The sequence below is a fragment of the Falco cherrug genome, chromosome 13 (assembly GCF_023634085.1).
Source record: "Falco cherrug isolate bFalChe1 chromosome 13, bFalChe1.pri, whole genome shotgun sequence".
Classification (NCBI taxonomy): Eukaryota; Metazoa; Chordata; class Aves; order Falconiformes; family Falconidae; genus Falco; species Falco cherrug.
In genome coordinates, this window is record NC_073709.1 from 34,934,652 (window position 1) to 34,956,263 (window position 21,612).

The 21,612-nt window shown below is 51.3% G+C and overlaps 1 protein-coding gene across 2 annotated transcripts; it reads left to right on the forward strand.

Moving 5' to 3' along the window:
* Nucleotides 1–11,521: 11,521 nt before the first annotated feature.
* On the forward strand, nucleotides 11,522–17,356 carry CST7 (cystatin F). 2 transcript variants are annotated; one of them, XM_027815181.2, is made up of 4 exons: nucleotides 11,522–11,713; nucleotides 15,963–16,135; nucleotides 16,424–16,540; nucleotides 17,025–17,356. In XM_027815181.2, the coding sequence occupies exons 1-4, from the start codon at nucleotides 11,641–11,643 to the stop codon at nucleotides 17,100–17,102; spliced, it is 441 nt and encodes a 146-aa protein (XP_027670982.1). In that variant the 5' UTR covers nucleotides 11,522–11,640; the 3' UTR covers nucleotides 17,103–17,356. The 2 variants fall into 2 exon arrangements, with proteins under 2 accessions (XP_027670982.1, XP_005446202.1); XM_005446145.4 differs by having other exon boundaries at nucleotides 11,536–11,716.
* Nucleotides 17,357–21,612: the final 4,256 nt, after the last annotated feature.

A 21,612-nucleotide genomic window follows, 5' to 3' on the forward strand; every position in this document is an offset into this window, starting at 1 on the left:
CGGCCCCGGTGCGGCTCCCCGGCCGTGGGGGGGTCCCCAGCGGTGGGGGGGTCCCCGGCCGTGGGGCCGTGCCTCCCCTCCCGCTCCAGCGCGCAGCCCCTCCCGCCCGCCGGGGCCGCGCTGGCCGCGTTCCGGGTGGGTCTGGCCCCAGCGCCCCCCGCGCCCCCACCGGCCTTGCAGCCCTCCGGGCCGGAGCCGCCGTTTGCGCGGTCTCGGTGCTGCTCTGGGGCCCCTTTTCCCCTCTTGCTTGGCCCTTGGTGGTGACAGCGACCTGCAGCTCTGCCCAACCTCCCCCCACACCACCCCCGACGGCGGAGAGCAGGCTTATCGCCACCCTTCCCAGCCCAGGCGGTGCTGCCTTGGCTTCACCCCTTCCAGGCGAGCACACCGGGGGACAGGGTGCACTGCCACCCCCAGAACCCACCCGCTCCAGCCCCACAGATACCCCTGACCCGCTGCCACCTGGGCATCTCTGCCCTGCCGGGGAGAAGGTTTTCAAGCCTCACCCAGTGCCAGGGCAATGGGCAGTTGCTGATGACGGGCTCAGGCTGTCTGCAACAGCTAGTAACAGAGCTCAGGGCCCTGGACGGGTTCTGTGTGTGGCAGGGCTGACACACCGGGCACCCCAGCACCCTGACTGCCACCTGCGCGATTCCCAAAAGCTCCTCAGTAATGGCTGCACTTTCTGCGTAGCAAAACGAAACAAATCCAAAGCAAAGCAAAAAGATTTCCTGTTCATGCATGCATGCAAGAGCATTTAGTGAACTCACTTTCAGTACTCAGTTGCTTCTCCCATTTAAGCTGATTACAGAAGACAGACAATAAAACAGAATTAAATAGGTGCTGACTTACAGGTCACAGGCCCTGTAAATCAGGAGGAAGCCCTCCTAGTTACTGGCTCGGGCTTTCTTGCAGGTCTGCAGAGTTCAACAGTGTGGTCCCAGAGCTGAGGTCAGGCAGACACACCAAGTTATCAATGATGATTTACCATTTTATGTTAATTAGATCTAAAGGAAGCTCTAGGATGGAAACTGCATTTGCATCAACCAGACTGCACCAAGCGCTTGCATGACTGATGCCGTTCCCATTCCATGCCCAGGAGTCCAGAGGGAGGGATATGGACCCTTTGGTTCTGGCTGAATCCAGAAAGGGTCTAGCCTTCTGTGCCAAGCTCTGCCTGCTCCAAGGTCAACGCACGTCATCTTTTATCATCCCCAAGAGGGACCCCCGTCTGCGGTGCACCATGGGGCACACAGGGTCCTGGACCCTCAGCCCCGTTCAGAGCAGGAGTGCAATTTACAGACTCTTGAGTTCAGGTCTGCTCCACCTTGTACTTCTTACCCTGCTGTTTTACAAAGAAAAATATATTCACACAAAGGAAAAAAGATTAAATCTTCCCAGTTTTTCAGTGACACAACTGCTTCCCTGAGTTTTCACACAAACGCCTTGGTTCCTTGGCTTTCTGAATGATGTCTGCCCACAAGTAAGCAGCTCTTGGCAAGAGAGCATGTGTTCGAGTTCATTGACAAGGCCTTTCATTAGGCAAAGCCATGTACACCCTGTAGGCTGAGGGTACCTATGGCAAAAGACATTTATATTTCTGCAGGCCAAAGTTACTCTTTCCTAAGCCTCCTTAATCCTTGTAAACCTACCCTGTAAATCTCCAAGCTCGCTGGGTTTTTTTCTCCAAGGTATTGCTGGACAAATTGGTGGCTGCATCTTGCTGCCCTTCCAGTGGCAGATCCCTTAACTCTGCGGTCCCTCAGCTTCACAAGGTATTAATGATGGGCAAATTCTTTCCTCTGTCAAGATCTTCAGCTCAGGGGCCTTTCACCCAAATGTGTGCTGATCGCACCACGACACAACACTTGTTCAGTCCCTCAGACCCAGCTGGCACTCCCCTCACCTTTATCCCCGGTGCCCGCAGCCACAGCCATGACATTGTCCTGAGCCTGAGTTCCTTCTGGGCAGTGTAAGTCCCACTGGCTGCCCACCCATCCCCTTTGCCAGCTGAACACTGCTGGCACAAGCCTGGTGAGAAAGAGATGGGGACCAAACCACTGGTGTAAGGCTGAGAGAAACTGCTGCCTGGTGGAAGTGTCCCATGGCTGTTGTCCCCAGCTTCTCTGGCTCTTTAGGATGCTGAGGTGGAGATGCTGGGATGCCCAGCAGTAGCAGGGAGAAGAGCAGCAACCTCTCTGAGCATCTAGGGGATTTTTCTTACACCTCAGTGTTCACTTGAAATTCTCCAGCTCCTTCTGCCTCGCGCAGAAACTCTGCAGGGTCTCCATCTCACTTTGCCTCGCCACATCACTCATGCTGGCAACGGGTCTTCTCAGGCAGCTTGTGAGACAATAGTTAAGTTCTGCAGGGAGAAGCTGGTTTTGACAGAGAAAGCCACACAGTGATCTCTGCCGAAACTCTCTAAGCCTGACATCCCACTGTCTCAGAAAGGTCAGCAGTCTGGAGAAAGAAAGATAAGTCCTGATGCCCACAGCTGCTTAGAAGGTCAGAGAAGGTGAGCTTCAAGATCTGCTCCCCTCCTGCAGCTTTGCTCCCATTGCCAGGGGTGTCTCCTCACCTTTTAGCACCTTTCACTCTCAAACACAGCCCAGCAAAGCCAATTTGAAGGACCATAGGGCAACACACCCACTACCAACACACAGGTTCCCACCACATCGATCTTCTACAGGAGAGGCGTCCTTGAGCCAGGGGCTCTGGTCGTGGGCCTGGGAGGGAGCGATGGAGCTGGGATGCACCCAGGGCACACACTGCAAACCCAGTACTGCCGGTGTGCTGGGAAACTGAGACAGACCCAGAGGGATGTCAGTGTTAACACACAACTTTACCCCTTTCCCCATGCGCTGCTTTCTCCGCCGGCACGCACACGGCATGTCTTGTTGCAGCAGCCCTGTTTAACAGCAGCGCAACCCAAAGCACTCTGGTTTCCTCTGGGTTTATATTTCTGGGGGAAAACAGAAAAAAACCACCTAAGGTACCTGAAAGAGCTCAGTCCACAGGAATATATTCTGGCACTGCAAAGAACATTTTTCACAGACCATTCCCAACCAGTGTCTCCAGCATGGCTGAATTCATTTTGGCAGTCTACAACAGCAAGCAGCACTTGCTCCTTCTGAGAAAAGTGCAGAAATCCCACGGGACCTGGAGGTGGGGTAACCAAGCATCACATTGTCCCCTGACCATCACTGCTCAGCTCATATGTACCCTGAAGCACGGAGGCTAGGGCCATTTCTGGATTCTTTTATAAAACTTAAGCACAGTTATTCCATCCTTGTTAATTACCTGGGTTGCTTCATCAGCACTAATGAAGCTGTCATAACTGTCATCCCAGGTGGAGCGGTTTTTGAGAACTCCCTTTTGTCTGCAGACAAGGGCCTTGAAGATTTGGTTTGGCGCAAATGATCAAAAACTTCCTCAAACTCTCCTCCATCTCCCACTTCTAAAGGCAGTGGATGGCCCAGGCTGTACCAGCAGCCCCACAGCGCTCCTCTTTCCCGGGGAAGGATGCTGATGTTCATTCACACATCCTCCCCAGACTCTCCAAACACCACCAGTGCAGAACCAACAGTTTTGCTATATGTGAGCCACACTTTTTTTTTTCTTTCCCTTTTTCTTTTTCTTTTTTTTTTTTTCCTCAAGGCAGATTTCTCCCCCTTAAGGCTCTGTTGTGTTGTAAGGACAATCTTTTCTTTATTAAGCTGATTATCTGGTGTTAAAGGGAAAGAAAAGCTGAATGCAGGAAAAGGCTTGTGCTACCTTTCAGACGGAGTGGAAGGGCAGGGATGTGAATTGCTGTGAAACTGCTGTTGTGTTCAGCTCTTGTTTCATTCCAGAAAGATAATTAAGCTCTGATTGATTCTTCACTTTTGTTGCTATAGAACTGGCTTAACCAAGTTTCTCAGTGATGGATTTCAGTAGGTAACACTTGTGTGGCTTTTTGGCCTCTGCCCAAACTGCAGGGAGATGCAGAGCAGCTGGGAAGGAAGGGAGGAGGACTTCATCTGCTGCCCAGAGCCTGGGCACCCCCAGGTACCGCTCACAGGAGAGGGGCAGCACAAAGCTGTCCCCCTGCCTAGGTCCATTATCGCTGTAATGGACACCTCTCTGCTTCCTTTAAATTAGATTCAATTTTCTGCTCTCTTTAGGAAAACACCTGCAACACTATCTTCCTAGCCCTGGGAGCATTTTGTACATGTTGGTGTTGCCACCTGCATATGAAATTATAGCTTAGCCCTGCCTCAAATCAGCTTATGGTTGCTCCTCAGGGTTGTGAAGCACCAGGTCAGAGCTGGCAGTGGTGGTAACAGGCGACACAGCAGAGCAGAGGCAGACTGGGGCTGTCAGATCCAAGTCTCAGCAGTGCTGAGTACCTGGGTACCTGCCAGATGGAGAAGCTCCACAGAGTTGTGAATGGGATTTTTAAACACAGCTAGAGAGCACAGATTTGTCTCCTTTCATACCGGGAGACCTGCAGCACGCACTGCATTGCAGACCCAGGCGTACATTGCAGCACCACCATGCCTCACCCATTCTTGCACTTGCTTTTTCATGGCTTGTGCCCAGACTGAATATAGAAAACGCGTTGTTTATCTGAAACGTATCCCTTGACCACTGCCAGCCTGAGACAGCCTCTCACTGCAAGCCCTGCTTTGGCTACCCAAACGGCTCCTCAGCAGCTCTGACCCTCTTCAGCTTCCCCACATCCCTGCCCGCAGGACACCATGGCAAATACTTTCAATGTACCCAGAGCTGTGAGGTCAGTCAATTTGCCCCACAGAAAAGAAGTGATCATCCTGTTTAAAAAGATGCAGTGAGTGTGGCACACGCTGTCTTTGGTGACCCCTCTGCCCCAGAGCAATCGCTCCCACCAGCCGTGTTTCTGAGCAGGGCATGCAGCACAGCACAGGGACCCCGCATTCCAGCACCCCGTCCCAACACCCTGTTCTTATCCCGATCACAACATTTGCTGTTCTCTTGTCAAAAGCATCTGCCCTGTCTAGAGAGAATTATTAAATATGAGAGTGAGCAGTAAGAATGCCAGCAGGTGGTAAAAGTGAGTGCAAACAGAGCGGGGAGCCCAGTGGTGTCCTGGACAAAGGACCAACTGGTCCCGAGTACCCAGCACATGCTGTATCGTTTCCACAGGTCCAGCGTAGGCTGGGCAAACACACAATGAATTAATTTGCAAGACATCTGGGAAAACAAATACCAAATTACTTGAGGCCACTCCTATCCTGAAATGACAAGAAGGGGCTTTCAGAGCCTCTTTGGGCCACTGCCTTTGAACAGGTTTATGGGCAAGACACAACAAATCTACATCTGCACTTGTGTGCATCGCCATGCAGATGCACCTGGATGCAAAACTCAAGCAGACCACATTTCCCTTTTCCAGCATTACCCACCCCTCTTGAGATTATATACCACCACCCAGCCTCCCCCCTCCCCCACCAAGACAGCCCCTTCTCGCTTTGCAGAGGAACAGGGGCTTGCTCCCTCCAGGGTGACAGGATGGGAGGAAAAGCAGCTGTAATCAGCAGCTGCGAGTGCTTGCATCGGTGACCTAGCCAGAGACTTGCTAACTAATTGCCCACTGTGGTAGCTGGTGTCTAACAGAAAGAGCTCACGAGTTCATTTGGTGGGTGCTTTCTATGGACCTCCTGCACGACAGACCCTTAGTCCACAGCAGGGACCTCCAGCACTACTGAAACACAATTAGCAACATTAAGCGTCTACCTAAGCCTGTGGCTATTCCCAGGGACTTTCCAAGATGATAAGAAAAAGATCTATTTGACCAGGTTGGTCTCCTCTGAACAGGTCCCCAGGCAGCTGGCTGAGCCAGCACTTCTCTCCGTCACATTTGCTAAGAGGTTTGCAGGGGCTTGCACTGGTGTCTGACCACACTCAGCACCATGCAGGGTGGGGGGGTTAGCAGAGTGGGGAGAGAAGCCGCTGTATGCAGGCTGACATTTGAGAAAGCAAGGTGCCACAGGGGCAAAAGCTGAACTGGCAGCGCTTCATTGTTACTCGTCTCAAGTTATGATCTTACCAAGAGGCTCTGTCACAAAGCAGGCTCTGATGAGGTGGCCACTGTAAAACCAGCAAAATATAGAAAAAGTCAGTGGGGGAAACTGAGGCAGGGAACATCTGCAGGGTCATCAGCCTCTCCCCATCAGTAGTTCCCAGCAAAAGCGTGGTCCCCAAATGGGATTGAGAACAAGGTGATTTGAAATACTTGCAAGGTAGTTTAGAACAGTAATGGTCCCCTCCAGGCTGTGCTCCAAGAGAAGGTTCAGGGCTAACAGGACCTTTGCCCTGGGCATCTGTATGTCATGTTACTGTTAGAAACGGAGGATTTGTTCTTACTGAGATAATGGGGCTCTAGCTGATTTTAAATTCAAGTAGCAAACCTTGGATGCTGTAGTGGGAACAGCACCGGGAACTCAGCAAAACATGTACCTCCTTCCTCACTGCAGCGGTTGTAGGGAGGAGCAGGTTTGTCCTAGGAGTGAACTAATTCAAATCTGCAGGTGGAGAGGGAGGGGGTACGAGGTTTCCTCATCTCAAAATTAACAGAATAGCCCCAAGGTAAAATATGGAGGGGTCTTTACATACAGCCATCCCTTATAAATATGCTCACAGTGCAATCTATAGGCAATCTCTGCACTCAGCTGACAGTGTGGCTGGCAGATAGGCTAAACATCACAGTTGCGCTCCCCAACCCCACCTCAGCCCACCCATCAGTTTGGTTCTTTCTTCTCTAGAAATGTGTGTTAACCAGATAATCCCCAGGTCTTCCAGCCTGCCTTTGTATTGGATTGAAATTCATCAGTTCAAAAGTTATAGCTGGTAGAAAAACAGATGCAACTGCATGAGCCTTGGAACTGCATGGCAAAATTAGTTTCGCAGTGGAGGCACAGGTGTGGTGTTGGAGCTACAGAGCATCTGACAGAAGACACAAGGGAGCACAAGGAGACACATACCTGGGGTGAGGCCAACCCATCCAGTGTCAAACCCAAGTTTCTCCTCTGCATCCTATTGCTACCAAGTACACAGACCCATAACCCCGACTGTGGCCACCATTGGTGACTTAATCCTACGTAGGCACACGTGCTGTGAACCATTTTCCTCCTTCCCTTGTACCTCATCAAACCTCAGCCACATGCCTGCTCCAAAGGGTGTCAGCATCCTGTAGCTTGTCCATGTGACCCTGTACCGCAAAGCTGCTGCTGTGAGCCGCATGGTTCTCCACTTACAAAAGACGGGCTGGGAAGGTGTCCCTGCTATAGGAAGGCAGAGGAGCAGCTGAGTCCTCACCTGAATTCTTTATCCTGGTCCTTCCTCCTCAGACCATCCTTTCTCTGCACCTCAGCGTATTTCAGCATCTGCAAAGTGCAGGTCTCCGGTGTGGAAGATGACATCGTGCCACCTCTTTCACCTCTGAGGCTCAAAGCCTGCTGTTGCCACTCTGCCAAAGGGACACATGTTTTCCCATGTACTATTCTACTAAATGGTGAAATACAGAGATTTCTTTATTCCAGCTGAGAGTCAAAAAAGCATCCTCTTGCTCATATCCTTCATTAAAGCAAAGCCAACTAAATTAGTTGCCCTGGGGATCAGATGAAGGCCTGGAAAATGTAAAAAAGTTTAAAGGGAAAAAAAAAAATCACCCAACTATTGACACCAGTAAATATGTCTTAATTAAAACTTTTGAAAGCACGATTCAAACACACTCCAATCATCCTCCAAAAGTTAATGAGATAAATTTTTCTTACAGTTCCCCATTGATCCGTGAAGTGCCAAAAGGGAGTCAGAATGGATAATGAAATGCTGTGGGTGCAGGGCTAGATGCTGATTGCATTTATAGGTGTGTAATTCCAACTTGACCCCTTGCAGACCCCACTGGCGTTATTCCAGGAAGCCACGGTAGCAACTGCTGGGTTATGCTACACAAAGGTCTGAGTTGAATGGCAGAAGCAAAAAAGCGATGCTGAAGAAGCCTACCTTGTTCATGAAATGCCAGGGGCGGGGGGGGGAAATCAAACTTCAGGTACTGTGGATTTTGCTTCTTCAATAGAAAAGGCGGATATAATTATATTTGATTTTTGTATAATAAAAGTTGTTTGGTTTCTTTTATTTTAATCAGAAACATCTCCACAGTTGCACTGTTTCCAAAGCCTCCAGTAACCCAGCCTGAGAGAAGAGACTCTGCAGATTCCCTCGCCGGGAAAAGCAGACAATGTCCCATGACTTGTGATAAACATCCTCTACTCACGCGAAGACGAACATGAGGATTCTTCACACGTGCAAGTCTTTTAAGATCTATTTAACCTGGCTTAATGCAGAAAGATCACAAGCTTGATTTAGACTGAGTCAGGGCTAGCTATTTGCTTAAAGCAAATGCTCTGTTTACCCTGGGATAATCAGCGAGCCTTTCCTTGCTCATGTACTCTCATCCCTGCTCAGGATTTCTGCTCACAAAGGAACAGCCACGTAGTGGGGAGTTTATAGAAAGTGTAAACTACCTCGCAGAGCATACTGCATGCCCGTGCTGGTGCAGCAGGTGGTCTGCACCTGCATCCCAGAGAAAGTGGGTGAAATTCCCATCAGTGACCGAGGGGGCTTCAACGAGAAGAGGATCTGACTTGTTTTCCAAGGTTGGATGTCAGACAAGACATCACACTGCTCCACTCGTCCCACAGAGGGATTTGGGGCACAGAGCAGTGTCCCGGGAGATGGCAGCTGCTTGGAATGACACATGGCAAAGGGGCAACAGTTCCAGTCCCAGGTTCCTTCATGGCACAAAAAAATCCCAAAGAAAAACATCATATATTTGCCTACTGGGGGCTTGGAGGAGTTTGATGTTGTTTGTCAGATACTGGGGGGAGGGAGTTTTTTGGTGAGGTTTTTGGCGTTCTGTTGTTCGGGGGTTTTTTTACATAACAGTACCTGGCACTATTAATATTAATGCTCGTTAGCACTCTGTTACTTCCTAGGGGAAAAGAAGTGGAAAAACTTCCTCACCAGAATCATAAAAGTTTTTAGAAAAAGGAAAACTGATTTGGAAGAGCTGTAAACAAGCAATTTTATGAAAAGGGGAGAGGGAAGAAGGCAAAAAAAAAAAAAAGGTGCCCTCTGCAAACACGCGCTGCTTGCTTTAAGTCACTGTCTGGCTTTACAGACCCTGTTCAGAGTGAAGGGTGCTCCTCAGCAAAGAGTGGGTGCTGAGCTCCCCAGGACAGATGCCACCGCAGTGGGATGGCAGAAGGTGGCACAAGCCAGGTTCGCACCAGACCACACGCATGTGCCCTCTGCCCCGGGGCACCCACCGGCCTCCCAGGGGCTGGTCCCTCAAAGCCACCCACCGCCTCCGAGGCATCGCTGGGTTTGGCTGAGACTGAAACAGGGCCACTGCCCCTGGGTCTGTCCCCACTCCGCTGGGGACAGCTCTGCCCTGAGGTCTGCACTCGCCTTTGGCTGCTGTGCAGAGGAAGGGGCTTCCGGGAGGGCCCCCCAGCCCCCCCAGCCCTCAGGTCAGAGGTAAGGCAGCAGCGGGGGCTCGGGATGCTCTGCGGGAGCCGGGACCACCGGGAGGGCCCCCCAGCCCCCCCAGCCCTCAGGTCAGAGGTAAGGCAGCAGCGGGGGCTCGGGATGCTCTGCGGGAGCCGGGACCACCGGGAGGGCCCCCCAGCCCCCCCAGCCCTCAGGCGCGGCGCGCGGCGGTTCGGGGGGCTCTGCTGGGGCCGGGACCGGGCACAGCCCGTTGCCTTCTGGCGCCCTCTAGTGGCAGCGGCCTTGCAGCTGCGGCACGCGCCGCCCTCCCACCCGGCTCGTGCACCTCCGCAGCCCCGCCAGCCAGTGTCCCCACTGCCACCAGACCCCTCCCGAGGGCTGCTGCTGCTGTCCCGGGGCGCTTGTGTTAAGTAAGGAAGGAATCTACACTCCAAGAAAGATCCCCCCGCCCCCCCCCAGTCGCTGACACTGGGGTCCCTTTCAGCTCGAATCCGGGGGCTGTGAGCTCACCAGGAAGCAGAGGGAGAACAGGTGGAGGTCCCGCAGGGAGGCTGAACCCCCTTCTGGTGCGTCATGTGGCAGGGTGACAAACAGGCTCTTGCAACACGCAGGAGATGTGTTGGGATCTGATGACGAGGGTCCCAGCCACCTCCTGCTTGAATGCTGGGGGGCTCGACTAGAGCCTTCCCAAGACGCTCCCCCAGAGCCTCTCAGTGAAGTGGGAACTGCAGAGCACAGTCCTCGAGAGAAAGGAAGAGCTGAAGATACCTGAATCAGCCTCTGCCTGTGCCTCTGTTGAGGGACAGGCCACTGTGTGAGCTCAAAAAAACCAACCAGCCAACCAAAAGAAAAAAAAAAAAAAAAAGGTGGCAGCACAGGGGCAAACCCCACCCAGCATAGTCCCTCTCATTCTCTCAGTGTTTTCCACAGGCTTTGGAATCTGATTCAGAAGCTCTGTGCACGTAGGACGGATGATAAATGCAACTTTCCATGCTTGCCTCATTCCTTCTTGGTGGGGATATTTCAACAGAGGATTTACCTAATCCCTTCCCACAAGGAAGCACTAAGATTATTTTCCTCTACCTTCTTACGCACCACCCACACTGCCCTGTTAGACCTTTCCTTCAGGCCATGAGATGTCTTTGCTCCAAAGGGAGCTCAGCTGGGTGCTGGGGCGAGTGCTCCACCAATGCCTTGCTCACCTGAACCAAATGCACAGACTGAGGGCCACCACTCCCGGCCCTCCAGTGAACGTCAGTTCATCTCCCACTCTCCTGAATCTGGCAGCTGCTTATTCCAGGTGCATCATAAGGTCTGGAGACCAAACCCTTTTCCCACACTTGTGAGGTCCTCGGCACAGGCCAGTGCTGCCCAGAGAGGAGCTCTTTGCAGGCTGCGTACTGACACGGGGGGACCTGACCCCAGAGCTGGAAAGCTCTGCGAACCACAGAGCGCCAAACCACCCCTTTCCACATGCTTCTGTTGCTCTTTGGAGAGCCCCTGGAGAAAACCTCTCCTCTGAGCCCAGTGCAGCCCTTTCCTCCTGTCAAAACACACAAACGTGGGGCATGGTTCTCCTCTGCCACCAAAACCAAAATCCTCTTCCCGTGGCTCTGCTCCACACAGCCCCCTAAACCCCCCGGAACCCCCTTGTCTCCCTCACCCGAGCCCCACATCTCCATGTCAGGGGAAGCATCGCCTCTGTCAGGCTTCTCCCCATGCAGACGCCCCCGTACAAGTCAGGAGCTGCCCCCCCATGGCTCACTGCCCCTTCCTTAGGGATTAATTTCCCCATGAACGTTAAAGCCCATGACTGTCACCCTCCTCGCGCCCACACCATGTCCCAGTGCCCACCGCACGCACCTGCCCGTGCTCCTGCAGGGCACAGCCCCCAGCCGAGGCAGGGCTGTGCCACCACCACCGAGGCAGAGCTCTGCAGATGGGCTTGCAGGCACGTGGCCATCAGCAGGAGAAGCCCGCATCAGTGTGACGTTCAGGGGTTTTCGGGTGACTTTTTTCTGCCCTGGCAGCCAATGAGCGCCCCGAGGGAGCGCATCTTCCCCCGCAGGAAGCGGGGCCCCGGCCGGCTCCTCGTTGGACGCGGTGGAGATGGCAGCCAACTTCACCTGCAGCTTCGCCACACTTTGCTGTTTAGCAGTCTGGGGCTTCTCCAGGACTTCAGGTGGTAAGAGCAGGAAATAATTTCCATCTTCCTTGTGCTTTGGGTCCTACAAGTGCTGCTTCCTAATGCGCTGCTAAATAACAGCCCTGCGGCTGCTGCCCGTGCTGGCTCAGCGCTGCAGGGTTCAGGCTGCAGCTGGAAATCAACTGCATAAAAGACTTTCTCCCCTTGCAGGGAACCACGTTATCCAGGGACATCATCTAAGGATTTTAAAGTCAGCTCACAGTTTTATTTGTCAGTGTTTAAACTCTGCATGACCTTGACTATTAAATCACAAGACTGTGGGTAACAATTTGACTGCTAACTACAGATGGGCGCTGCAGCACCGATTAACTGACTTTTACTCCATATAATTTCTTTCTTTGCTGAGCAAGGAGACTCTCTTGATTGCAGCTGGCCTTAAATCTTCGGAACGGGAGCTGCAGGCAGGGGTGTTTGCTCTCTGAAGGTTTTAGTTCTACTTCAGTTTTACTTTGGCTGCCGTGCGCAGTGCTAACGCGCCCAGGGACAGGGCTCGGCCAGTCAGCAGCTTTCTGCTTCAGCTGTGGTTTCCTTTGGGGGTTGCAGGGGCGTGCAGGAACTTTGGTGCATCTTACACGTAAAGATAAAGCCTAGTCTTGTTCCTAGTAATGGGGAGGAGTTTTTGAAAGCACTTTCTAAAAAAAAGGCAACTTGTTGCAATCTGCCTATTTGCTTCACTACAGGCTGGGAGAAAGGATCCATGGGATTGCTCTCTCATGCTGCAGGAACAGGGCTCCCAAATTATTCCTCAATGAGGAATGGGCAAGAGAGAGCTGCTTAATACAACATTCAGCTCTTTCCTGCAAGAACAGCCCTCTCTTGCTTAATAACGGCAGTTGCTTTTGAACTCGGAGCAAGAGAAGCCTGCTCTACTACTGCCCAACAGGATGAGGAGAAGGAAGGAAGAGGAGGAGGAGGGCAGACGGGTTTTTCCCCTCTCCACATTTCCAAACGCAGAAACAAGGACAGAGTCTGAAATACAAACGCTCTGGCCCTAAGCATCTCCCTGTAGAGCAGAAAAAGGTTTTTCCCAGGCCATGAGATGACATCCTCCGGGACCCTGAGCATCGTCGGTGCCTGGCCAAGTCATGCGGTGCTACTGCTCCCAGCTGGCTCTCAATGAGGAGCCTTTCCCCAGTACCGCCGTGCCCAGAGCCCTGCACCGTCCGGCCCTCTGGCCATTTTGCTTTGCTCCTGGCACGGGGCCATCACCTTACACATGTTCAGCTTTTTAGGGTGATTACTCTTAAGGGCCAAGCCAGGGAAGAAGCTGTCAGGAAACGTGGTGAATAACATCAGAACTACAAGTGCCTCACACCAGAGTTTCGAGGTTTTGGAAATGCAGTGGTGCTCACTATTCCAAACAGTGACGGCTGTTTCAGACCAGCATGTGTGCCATGCAGTGACCTGACTAAGAATCAAAGCACATAAAGGAAAAAAAATCCTAGCCTTGAGGAATCTGGGTCAACAGAGGAAAATGGGGGCAGGGGAGGGTAAAATTCTTCCAAAAAGACTCACTTTGCACCCACTTTGCTCTGGTATGAGCAATTTTCAACACCAAGCTGCAATGCGTAGAGATGAAGTGCCCAGTACCCCGGTGAAAACTGGAGTGAAAATATACTAGCCTGCCACCTGCCTACAACACATGGTGTAGTACCAGCCCGCTACTCATTCACAACACACAGTCCAGCTTGCCAGGCCATAATCCTACCTCCCCACATGCCACGTGTGACGCTGCTGGATCTGCCAGGCACTGGAGTCAGGAACAAAGGCACTTGGGGGCCTTGACTCTTGCTTTGAGCAACACACTTCATAGTTTTCTTCCCATACGCACAGTGTGACTCCAGCCAGCCTCCTCACCCTGCCACCCCATGCCTGGCAAAGACGTCAGCATGACTCAGGAGGTGTTGAGGCCTATTAAACCACAACAGGACCTGGTGCTAAGACAGAAAAAGCCTGCACTTACCTCCTACTACTACAAGGGACAGTATCGGCTGTCAAATCCCCATCACTGCCACATCTGACTTTCCAGCAGGCATAAGAGCACAGATTCAGGCAAGGTCCTGGAGAGCAGCCAGAGGAGCCCAAGCCAGTGACCTGCTCCCAGCCTGCTCGATTGGTAGGTGAGCTCAGGAAAGAGCTAGTTCCTATAAGCCATCGGGTTAGTGTTGATGGCACAGGAAAAAGCAGGGCATCCCCTAGGAGGGGGACAGCTGGCCTTATGGGCAAGACCCAACAAAGATCCTGCTCTGTACCAAACTTCCTTTCTGACTTCAGGCAGGTCCTGCATGACCCTCACATCATCCACGGGTCCCACCACCTTAACACCCAAGCAGAATCTCTGTTCAGGACAAGAGGACTAACAGATGCTTCAGAAAGTTTTGCCCATGAGCTGAGCACTGGATAAGATCTGCTGCCTGAGAAATAGCTTCAGCCCTAGGCTGCACGGTCGTGAGTTTCTGTGACTCTTGAATCCCACCCTTGCTGCCATGGGAAAGTATCACCACTGCCGAGAACAGTGTCAGGACCTACAGTGGATTCTGGGCTGTTAGGCAAAAAAACCACTGCCAGGTTGCCCAGCACTGGCTGCACACCCAGTCCCAACGCAGATCAGAGATGTGGGACAGGAAAGCTTGTCACCTCCACACTAGACAGAAAGCTGCTTACAGAACATCCGCTCCTCTCAGACATGTGGCCTGGGTCTCACAGCTCCCACCTGCAAGAAAATGTGATGGTCATTAAGGTAGCTGGGGTGTAAGACATGAATTTGGACATCCTTGGGTTGAGGAGGGACGTGGAACTGAGTCTCTCCTTTGCAGGTCAACACTTGAATCCCTAAGCAGTGTTACAAGGGGGTGCAGCAATTAGCACCTGCAGGGGAGGATGTGATAGTGTAACTAGGATGCACGTAATCAACCTGAAAGTTGAATTTTTGCAGCCTCCTGTGCAGATGATGGCATATAATGCTATTTATTTGTTGGGTTTTTTTAATATAGACTCTGGATCATCAAGTCGTCCCTCTCTCCCCTATTGGGGTTTCTCAGTACAAACTGGCTTAAATACAGAGTCTGCTCTGTGCTTGGCTGTGAGATCTAGCTGTGAAAAAAAAAGCTGGAGGTGATAAAAAGCATGACTTTCACAGCAAATTTGGTACAAGCTCTGTGTGCACATATTCGTGCACATGCACACGCAGGCTCACTGCCTACACACAGAGCGCGAGCTCTGAGGGCCACCTCCTGCACTGACAGGTCTCAGCATCAGCCCTGGCTGCATGGCAGCTTGCATGGGTTGAGGATTTTTTCCTTGTTTGTATTTCAGAAGCAGGAAAATGGAGGGGAAGGCAAATGTAAAAAGGGGAGGAAGTAATAACATCAACTGTAAGCTTTGAGCTGCTTTTAAATCACTGAAACAAAGAAGGATGTGGGGAAATGAGCTACACAACCAAGAATATATAGTAATAAAGGCTGCGTAGAAAGACGTGCTCAAATTTGAAAGCTGATGGGCTCCCCCTCCACCCCCCAGCCTCCACTTCCTACACACGTTTCTCCTCCATGGCTGTGAAAAAATGGTCCTTGGCATGTGGGCCAGGGCAGCAGCACTTCAGCAGCCAAAGCAGCCTGTTCTGCAGGACACCAGGGAGCTGGCTGAAGTTCTGCCCCTGCCCAGCTGAGAACATAGACACCCTCTCCTTGGTCAGCATCTGTCTTCCCCTCACCTTTATCACCACCTAAATCCCCCTAAAACAAAAACCTCAAGATGCCATCAAAGGATTAAAGGAGTGTGGGAAAGACGTCTACAAGTTAAACCTGGCGTGCCAACTAAGGGCAGCAGGACCCTGCAGCCAGTGTTTGACACGTTATCAAAATCATTCCGTAGTCTGAGCAGCACAATCTCCCTTTATGACTAGATTCAAAGTTGGGCCTTCTGTGAGCTGGGAATTGTAGCAGAGACATTCTAAATGATATTTGCGATGCCCTGGTTTCTTCTAAGTCAGTTTGAGCTCTGCTACTACACCTAGCCATGTCGTTTCACGTCACTTCTTTGCACAGGATTGTTTTCCTGTTTCAGACACACGAAGGACAATTTCTCTGTGTGGGTGCGAGCCAGGTCCTTCTGAAGCGCAGGTGCATGGACAAGCAGGAAGGTTCAGCACTGGTTCAGCGTGCTGAAGCTTCCACCGTTTCAGGCATCGGCTGTGTTTCTGCACTCACGTTTTGTGTTGTTTCAGCTGCCTACATACCACCACCACATTCAACCACGAAACCTGGCTTCCCTGTCCCGGTGAACACCAACAACCCTGGCGTGCGCAAGGCAGCTCGCTTCGGGGTTTACAGATACAACAACAGTTCCAACGACCTCTTTCTGTTCAAGGAATCACAAATAAACAAAGCCATGGTACAGGTAAGAGCAGCTCGGGCTCCTGATGGCCCTCCAAACCACTTACCAACAGACACCTCTACAGAGCACCCAAGACATGGGAGCCCGGATCCTCCTCAGGACTGCGATACACGTGATAAGTGGTATGGTCCCTCCAGCCCACCCAGCTGCCCCAACCCCAGTAACGCAACACAAAACACGTCAACCCACAACGCTGCACACAATTCACAGATGTAGCACTCTATGCCCAACCAAAATGTTGGCATCCCTGTCCCCTGCCCTTACTTTAAAGGAGGAAATTGCTTTCTCTAGATTGTCAGAGGGCTGAAATACATGCTGCACGTGGAAATTGGACGCACCGTGTGTGAGAAGAGGGAGCACTCCAGCCTGGACAGCTGTCACTTCCAGAGGAAAAAAAACCTGCAACGGGTACGTGTCCAATTCCTTTGGGGCACCCAGGAACTGCAGGTGATTCTTGGCCAGCTCTGGCTGTATAGTCACCTTCAGAGCAGCTCTGCCATCTTCCCATAGATGTACAAGCCTCCCCCGTGCAGAGCCCGCTGGGGTGCCGTGGGGTCACCAGTGTAAGCAGCACAGCACCTCTCATGCACCCAGCGCCAGCCCCTGCCTGCCAGGAGCCGAGCCAGGCACAGCCATCCAGCCTGTGTGCCCGGGTAACTGAGTGAAAGCATGCAGAAATAGAGCAGGTGCTAAACAGAGATTTCCTGGGTTAAAAAAAAAAGCCTTAACGGGTTTTCCCACTAAGATATGATTACTTAGCAAACAGTACTTTTCCTAGGATAAAGGGGGCAGACAAAGAGATGCTGTTCTCTCCAGCCCCATCACAGCCCACAATGCTGAGAGCAGCCAGCAGCCACCCAAACTTTGTCACCGATTCATCTTTTATTTGCAGATGCTGAGATGCTATTTTGAGGTCTGGATAATGCCTTGGTTACATAAAGCTTATGTCCCTGTTTCTCTTTGTCACTGACTCACCTTTCCCCACGAGAACCTCACTTACAGGGGATCTACCAGCATGAGTTTCTCCTTACCTGGACTATCAAGGCCAAAACTGAAGCGGGGAACGGCTGTACAGAACCACCACAGAGCTTTTCTCTCAAAGCACACCATTATTTTCCCCCTGAGAAAGATGCTTAAAAGTGACAAAGAAAAGACCCGCCTTCACCGACTTTATTGCTGTCCAAGTTTTGTATCTGTTTTTCCAAAACTAAACTGCAGACCAGAGCGTGTTGTCGTTCATTCTGTAGAGAGCCATCCATGCTCCAGCTGAATGCCCAGGCGGTGCGAACACACTCAGGAGGCTCGGTTGGACTTGCTTTATTGTGTGATGAATCTTCATACACCTATGATGTAAACCACAGCACATGTGACTACAGCACTGAGGAAAGGTTTACAATGATAGGATAGTTTGCATGGGGATACACACACACACACACAAAAAGAATAGTCTGAAGAGTCTCCAGCGCTAGAGAACAAGTTAGATATAGCTGTCAGGAAGGTGTGAGGCCGTTGTTCTTTCTCCAAGAGAAGAGCATGGATAAAGCTGTCTGGAAACACACCCACAGCCCCGACACCTTCTACTTTAACCAAAAGCTAATCTATAGTGTGAAGGGGCATCATTGCAAATGCCAAGATTTATTCCGCATTATAATTCCAAATAAACCAAATTTATTCCATATTCCCAAAGCATATTTTGTCTGAGGCTGAACAATGTCGTTCCATTCAGGTTAATACCAGACATGCAATCTCTGGCTGACCACAGCTTATATTCAAGTTTAGTAGAAAGATGGTCTTCTTTACGTGGGCATCTACCATTCCTTCAGCCTTCATTCTTCATGCATGAGTAATCATTGCTTACACTAAAATTCAGAAGGATTTGGGTAACTGCAGCAATGAAGTCTGAGCCCATGTTCGTTCATGCATAGACCAGCACTTATAAATGCGTAGGGCCTGACCTAAGCTGCAAAGAACACTTCCTTCCCACAGACATCCCTTTGCTTCTGATGGCTGCTTGTCTTTCTGCAGCAGTATTAGCAGTGACACCCCCACATTCAGCCTTTATAACAAGCATTCGGCCAGGAAAGGCTAGTGAAGGGCTCCAGGCCAAGGTCCAGAGACCTTAAGACAGAGGTATCTTGTTAAGGAGCTGAGGTCTCTGCTCCAGGTAATCCCACAGCAAACATTTGCAGGCTGGGCGAGTCCCAAGCTCTGCTGCAGAAACATGGTTGTGATGAGCAGCTGCCCCAGCAGCAGCTCAGCCCCAGCACCCAGTGCTGGAGAAGCAGCTGGGCTGCACCTCATCTTTGGGGGCAGCAGTCTCATAGCTGGGAAAAGAAAAAGAAGTGCTCAGAAGAAACCTGCAGAAGGACCACAGATGGATGCAGTGTGCTGCTACACTCATCCATTGCACAAGCCACGGCTGCCAGCCTGATGCCAAAGACAAGGAAAAAGAAAGGCAGCTATGCCGACTCGAGCTGTCCACAAAGCAGGAAAGCCAAGCCACAGCTAAGTTTGTAAGAGGACAAGAGGAGCCATCTCTGAACCACAAAAAGGTTAGAAATGGTTTCAATCCCTCTTCCACTCAGCTGGGTGCTTCACACAGTGCCAAGGGCTTCCAACTGGGCTGCCAGCTCCAGAGCAGGCCAGACAGATCCACATGTCTCCCTTCAGCTGGCAGGACAGCTTGGTGCTCAGCAACGCAAGCCTTCAGCCGTTCCACACGCCACAATGGGGGCAAGGGGGCAGGACACAGCGTGCGCCTGTGCAGGGATGCAGGCAAGGGAGCACGCCACCGAGCAGCTGAGCCTCCTCACCCATCACTTCCCCCGTTTGTCAAAGGAAGGATGGTTAAAGCCCGGGAAGCTGGCTTTAGGCAGGCTGACAAACCCAACGTGCTCTTGCTGCTGCCTCAAGAAAAATGCAGCAAGACGGGTCAGACCTCTTTATCCAAACGGGCTTGTTTGGAGCGTGTTTTACATGGAACCGCTGCCAGAATTTACTGCAACACAGATGAGCTCACTGCACCCAACACAGTGGGAAAGGAGACAAGCACCTTCTGAGAAAGACAGATCAGCCTTATGTTTACAGCTGCAGCAAAGTGTTTACTGTAACATTACAACAGGAAGGCACACTGGAATAGCAGCATCCATCATCTCCCCAGGCAGATAAAAAGAGTTATCCATGAGCACCAAAGAAAGAAGCAGAGCTAAATTCAACTGTGCTGCTCGTACCACTCCAGAGCACTTCGCTCAGGAAGGATTTAGGCAATTAGAGTCCTGCATCAGGAGGACACTGCTAGCGCTGACCTAAGAACTGCACCCAAGTACCATTTAATCACGATTACACACAGCAGTCAAAAAGCCAATGTCTCTGCCCTCTGCATCTTTGCTAGAATTTACAACAAGGTTCACCAATTCACTCCAGGGAGTTCATACCCTTGCAGAGCTTGCTGAGGCTCTGACATCTATTCCAGGCTACAAAGGCAATTAAATAAGTATTTCTAGTAAAAATTTAGGGCATAAGGAGAGAAGGGAAAGTTGTTCCTGCCAGCCCCAGATGCTGAAGAAAAAGAAACAATCCCAGCAGCGATGTCAAGAGCTTCTGGGACAACCAAAGTTGTTCAGGGGTACAGGTCCATGCAGGAGTGCTACAAACAAGCTGAAGGAGCAGCTTCCTTCAGGTTCAGATCTCTCTCCAGTATGCTGGAAGCACTGGGCTCAGTGCATGACATACCTTCTTGGCTCATCTGCTTATGAGGATAATCAGCCTCATCGGAACAAGAGTTCCCCAACAGTCAGCCACAGGGAGGGACTAGCTGGGGAGACCTGCATGCACACAGTGCTGCTCAAACCGAGCTTGCCTGAGCTTCACCATGCCCAGTGATCCCCCGACAGAGATCTGCATTTGCTCAAAAGCTTTGCTATGCAAATATTTCCTCTCACACTCCCACTTTTTAAATGCATAGGAAACAAGGGCCTGCCACCCAAACAAAGCATCGCTGCTCACTTTGCATTCTCTTCCCATCAGTAGCTCCATGTTAAGGACCCGGAAGGCCTTTCTACATCAGTTGTACCCAATTTCACAACCTGACTGACTTCCAGGACCCACTGACAGCTGGGGAAGTCATGCATGCAGCTGCACAGAACAAGACAAGGTTTAACTGGCAGCAGCTAGATAAGGAGACACGACTTCTGCTGGCTGGGAGGGGGGGAAAAAAAAAAAACCCAAACAAAAAACCACCAAAAAACCAACCCCCCAAAACCCCAAAAAGCCCAGCCTGTATATAGCTAACTTCAATCACTTACTGCTAAATTTTTCAGTCCCTACCTCAAAGCAAGCAGCAAAAAAGAGCAGCCCTGTGTGCTTATGCTTTCGCAGCATTCCGTTTTGTAAGCAAGCTAGATGAGAAGGTCCAAGGGTCAGCACCCTCAGATCTCTGTTGTGATCACCGAGCAGACAGACCCAGGAGCTTTAGGAGTTCATTAGTTCATCTACAAAGGCTACTGCCACAAAGCAGACGCAGATTTAAAGGAACCAGATTTACACCGAGGCTTTGCAGCCACTTTCATCGGCTGTTTATACTGAGATACCAACCTTTGCATAAAGGTGTCAGGGGCACGCAGGAGCTCTCTCCCAGCAGTTCTACTATAGAAGTTTGCTCCAGCAAAGGGAAAAGGCAGTTAGCTGTGGAGCAGCATTCTAGACAGCTTCAGCAAAATCTTCTTGGTACTTGTGCCCTTTAGAAACATGTGTTCCACCAACAAGGCAAAACAAAACCCATCTTTAAAGTGCACAGCTTAATTCCCTTTCCTTAAGCCATTTTACTTGCAGGGCTTTATGCTAAAGCAAAGATTTCCCCAAGCCCTTCAGGAGACAGCGCAGTATTCTCCCACGTGCCATAGTCTGTCCCAAAAGCAGCTTGTGTGAGGCATAGGCGTCACCCTCGGGCTCCTCTGGGAGCTGTGCACAGAGGGCTTCCTCCCCTTTTGGGGAACCCCAGCCCCTTTCTCCTGCCACCAAAACACAATCTTGCTCAGACAAGATACTGCTCCTGCTTCTTCCTATGTGTTCACACTGGAGAAAAGCCAGCCTCAGAGCTGCAAAGTGTCCTGTTGCCGCACCAATACCATCAAGAGAGAAAATACACCTGCTTTTTTCCAAGCTTGACTTGTTCCAGCTTTCCTCGATGCTCCAGGCAGGTGTGTCATTGCCCACCTGGAACTGTAACATGCCATTGACATGTGCAAGGAGCCCGTAACAGCAGCAACAGTCTGCACAAGAGCTGCGGCCATTTACACCTGTTTGTGCATTCCACAGTGTATTGGGCTGGCGTGGCAAGGTTTTGGTAGCAGGGTGGGTGTGCTACGGGGGGAGGGGGCTTCTGTGAGAAGCTGCCAGAAGCTTCCCCCATGCCCAACGGAGCCAGTGCCAGCCGGCTCCAAGAGGGACCCCCCGCTGGCCAAGGCTGAGCCCACCACTGA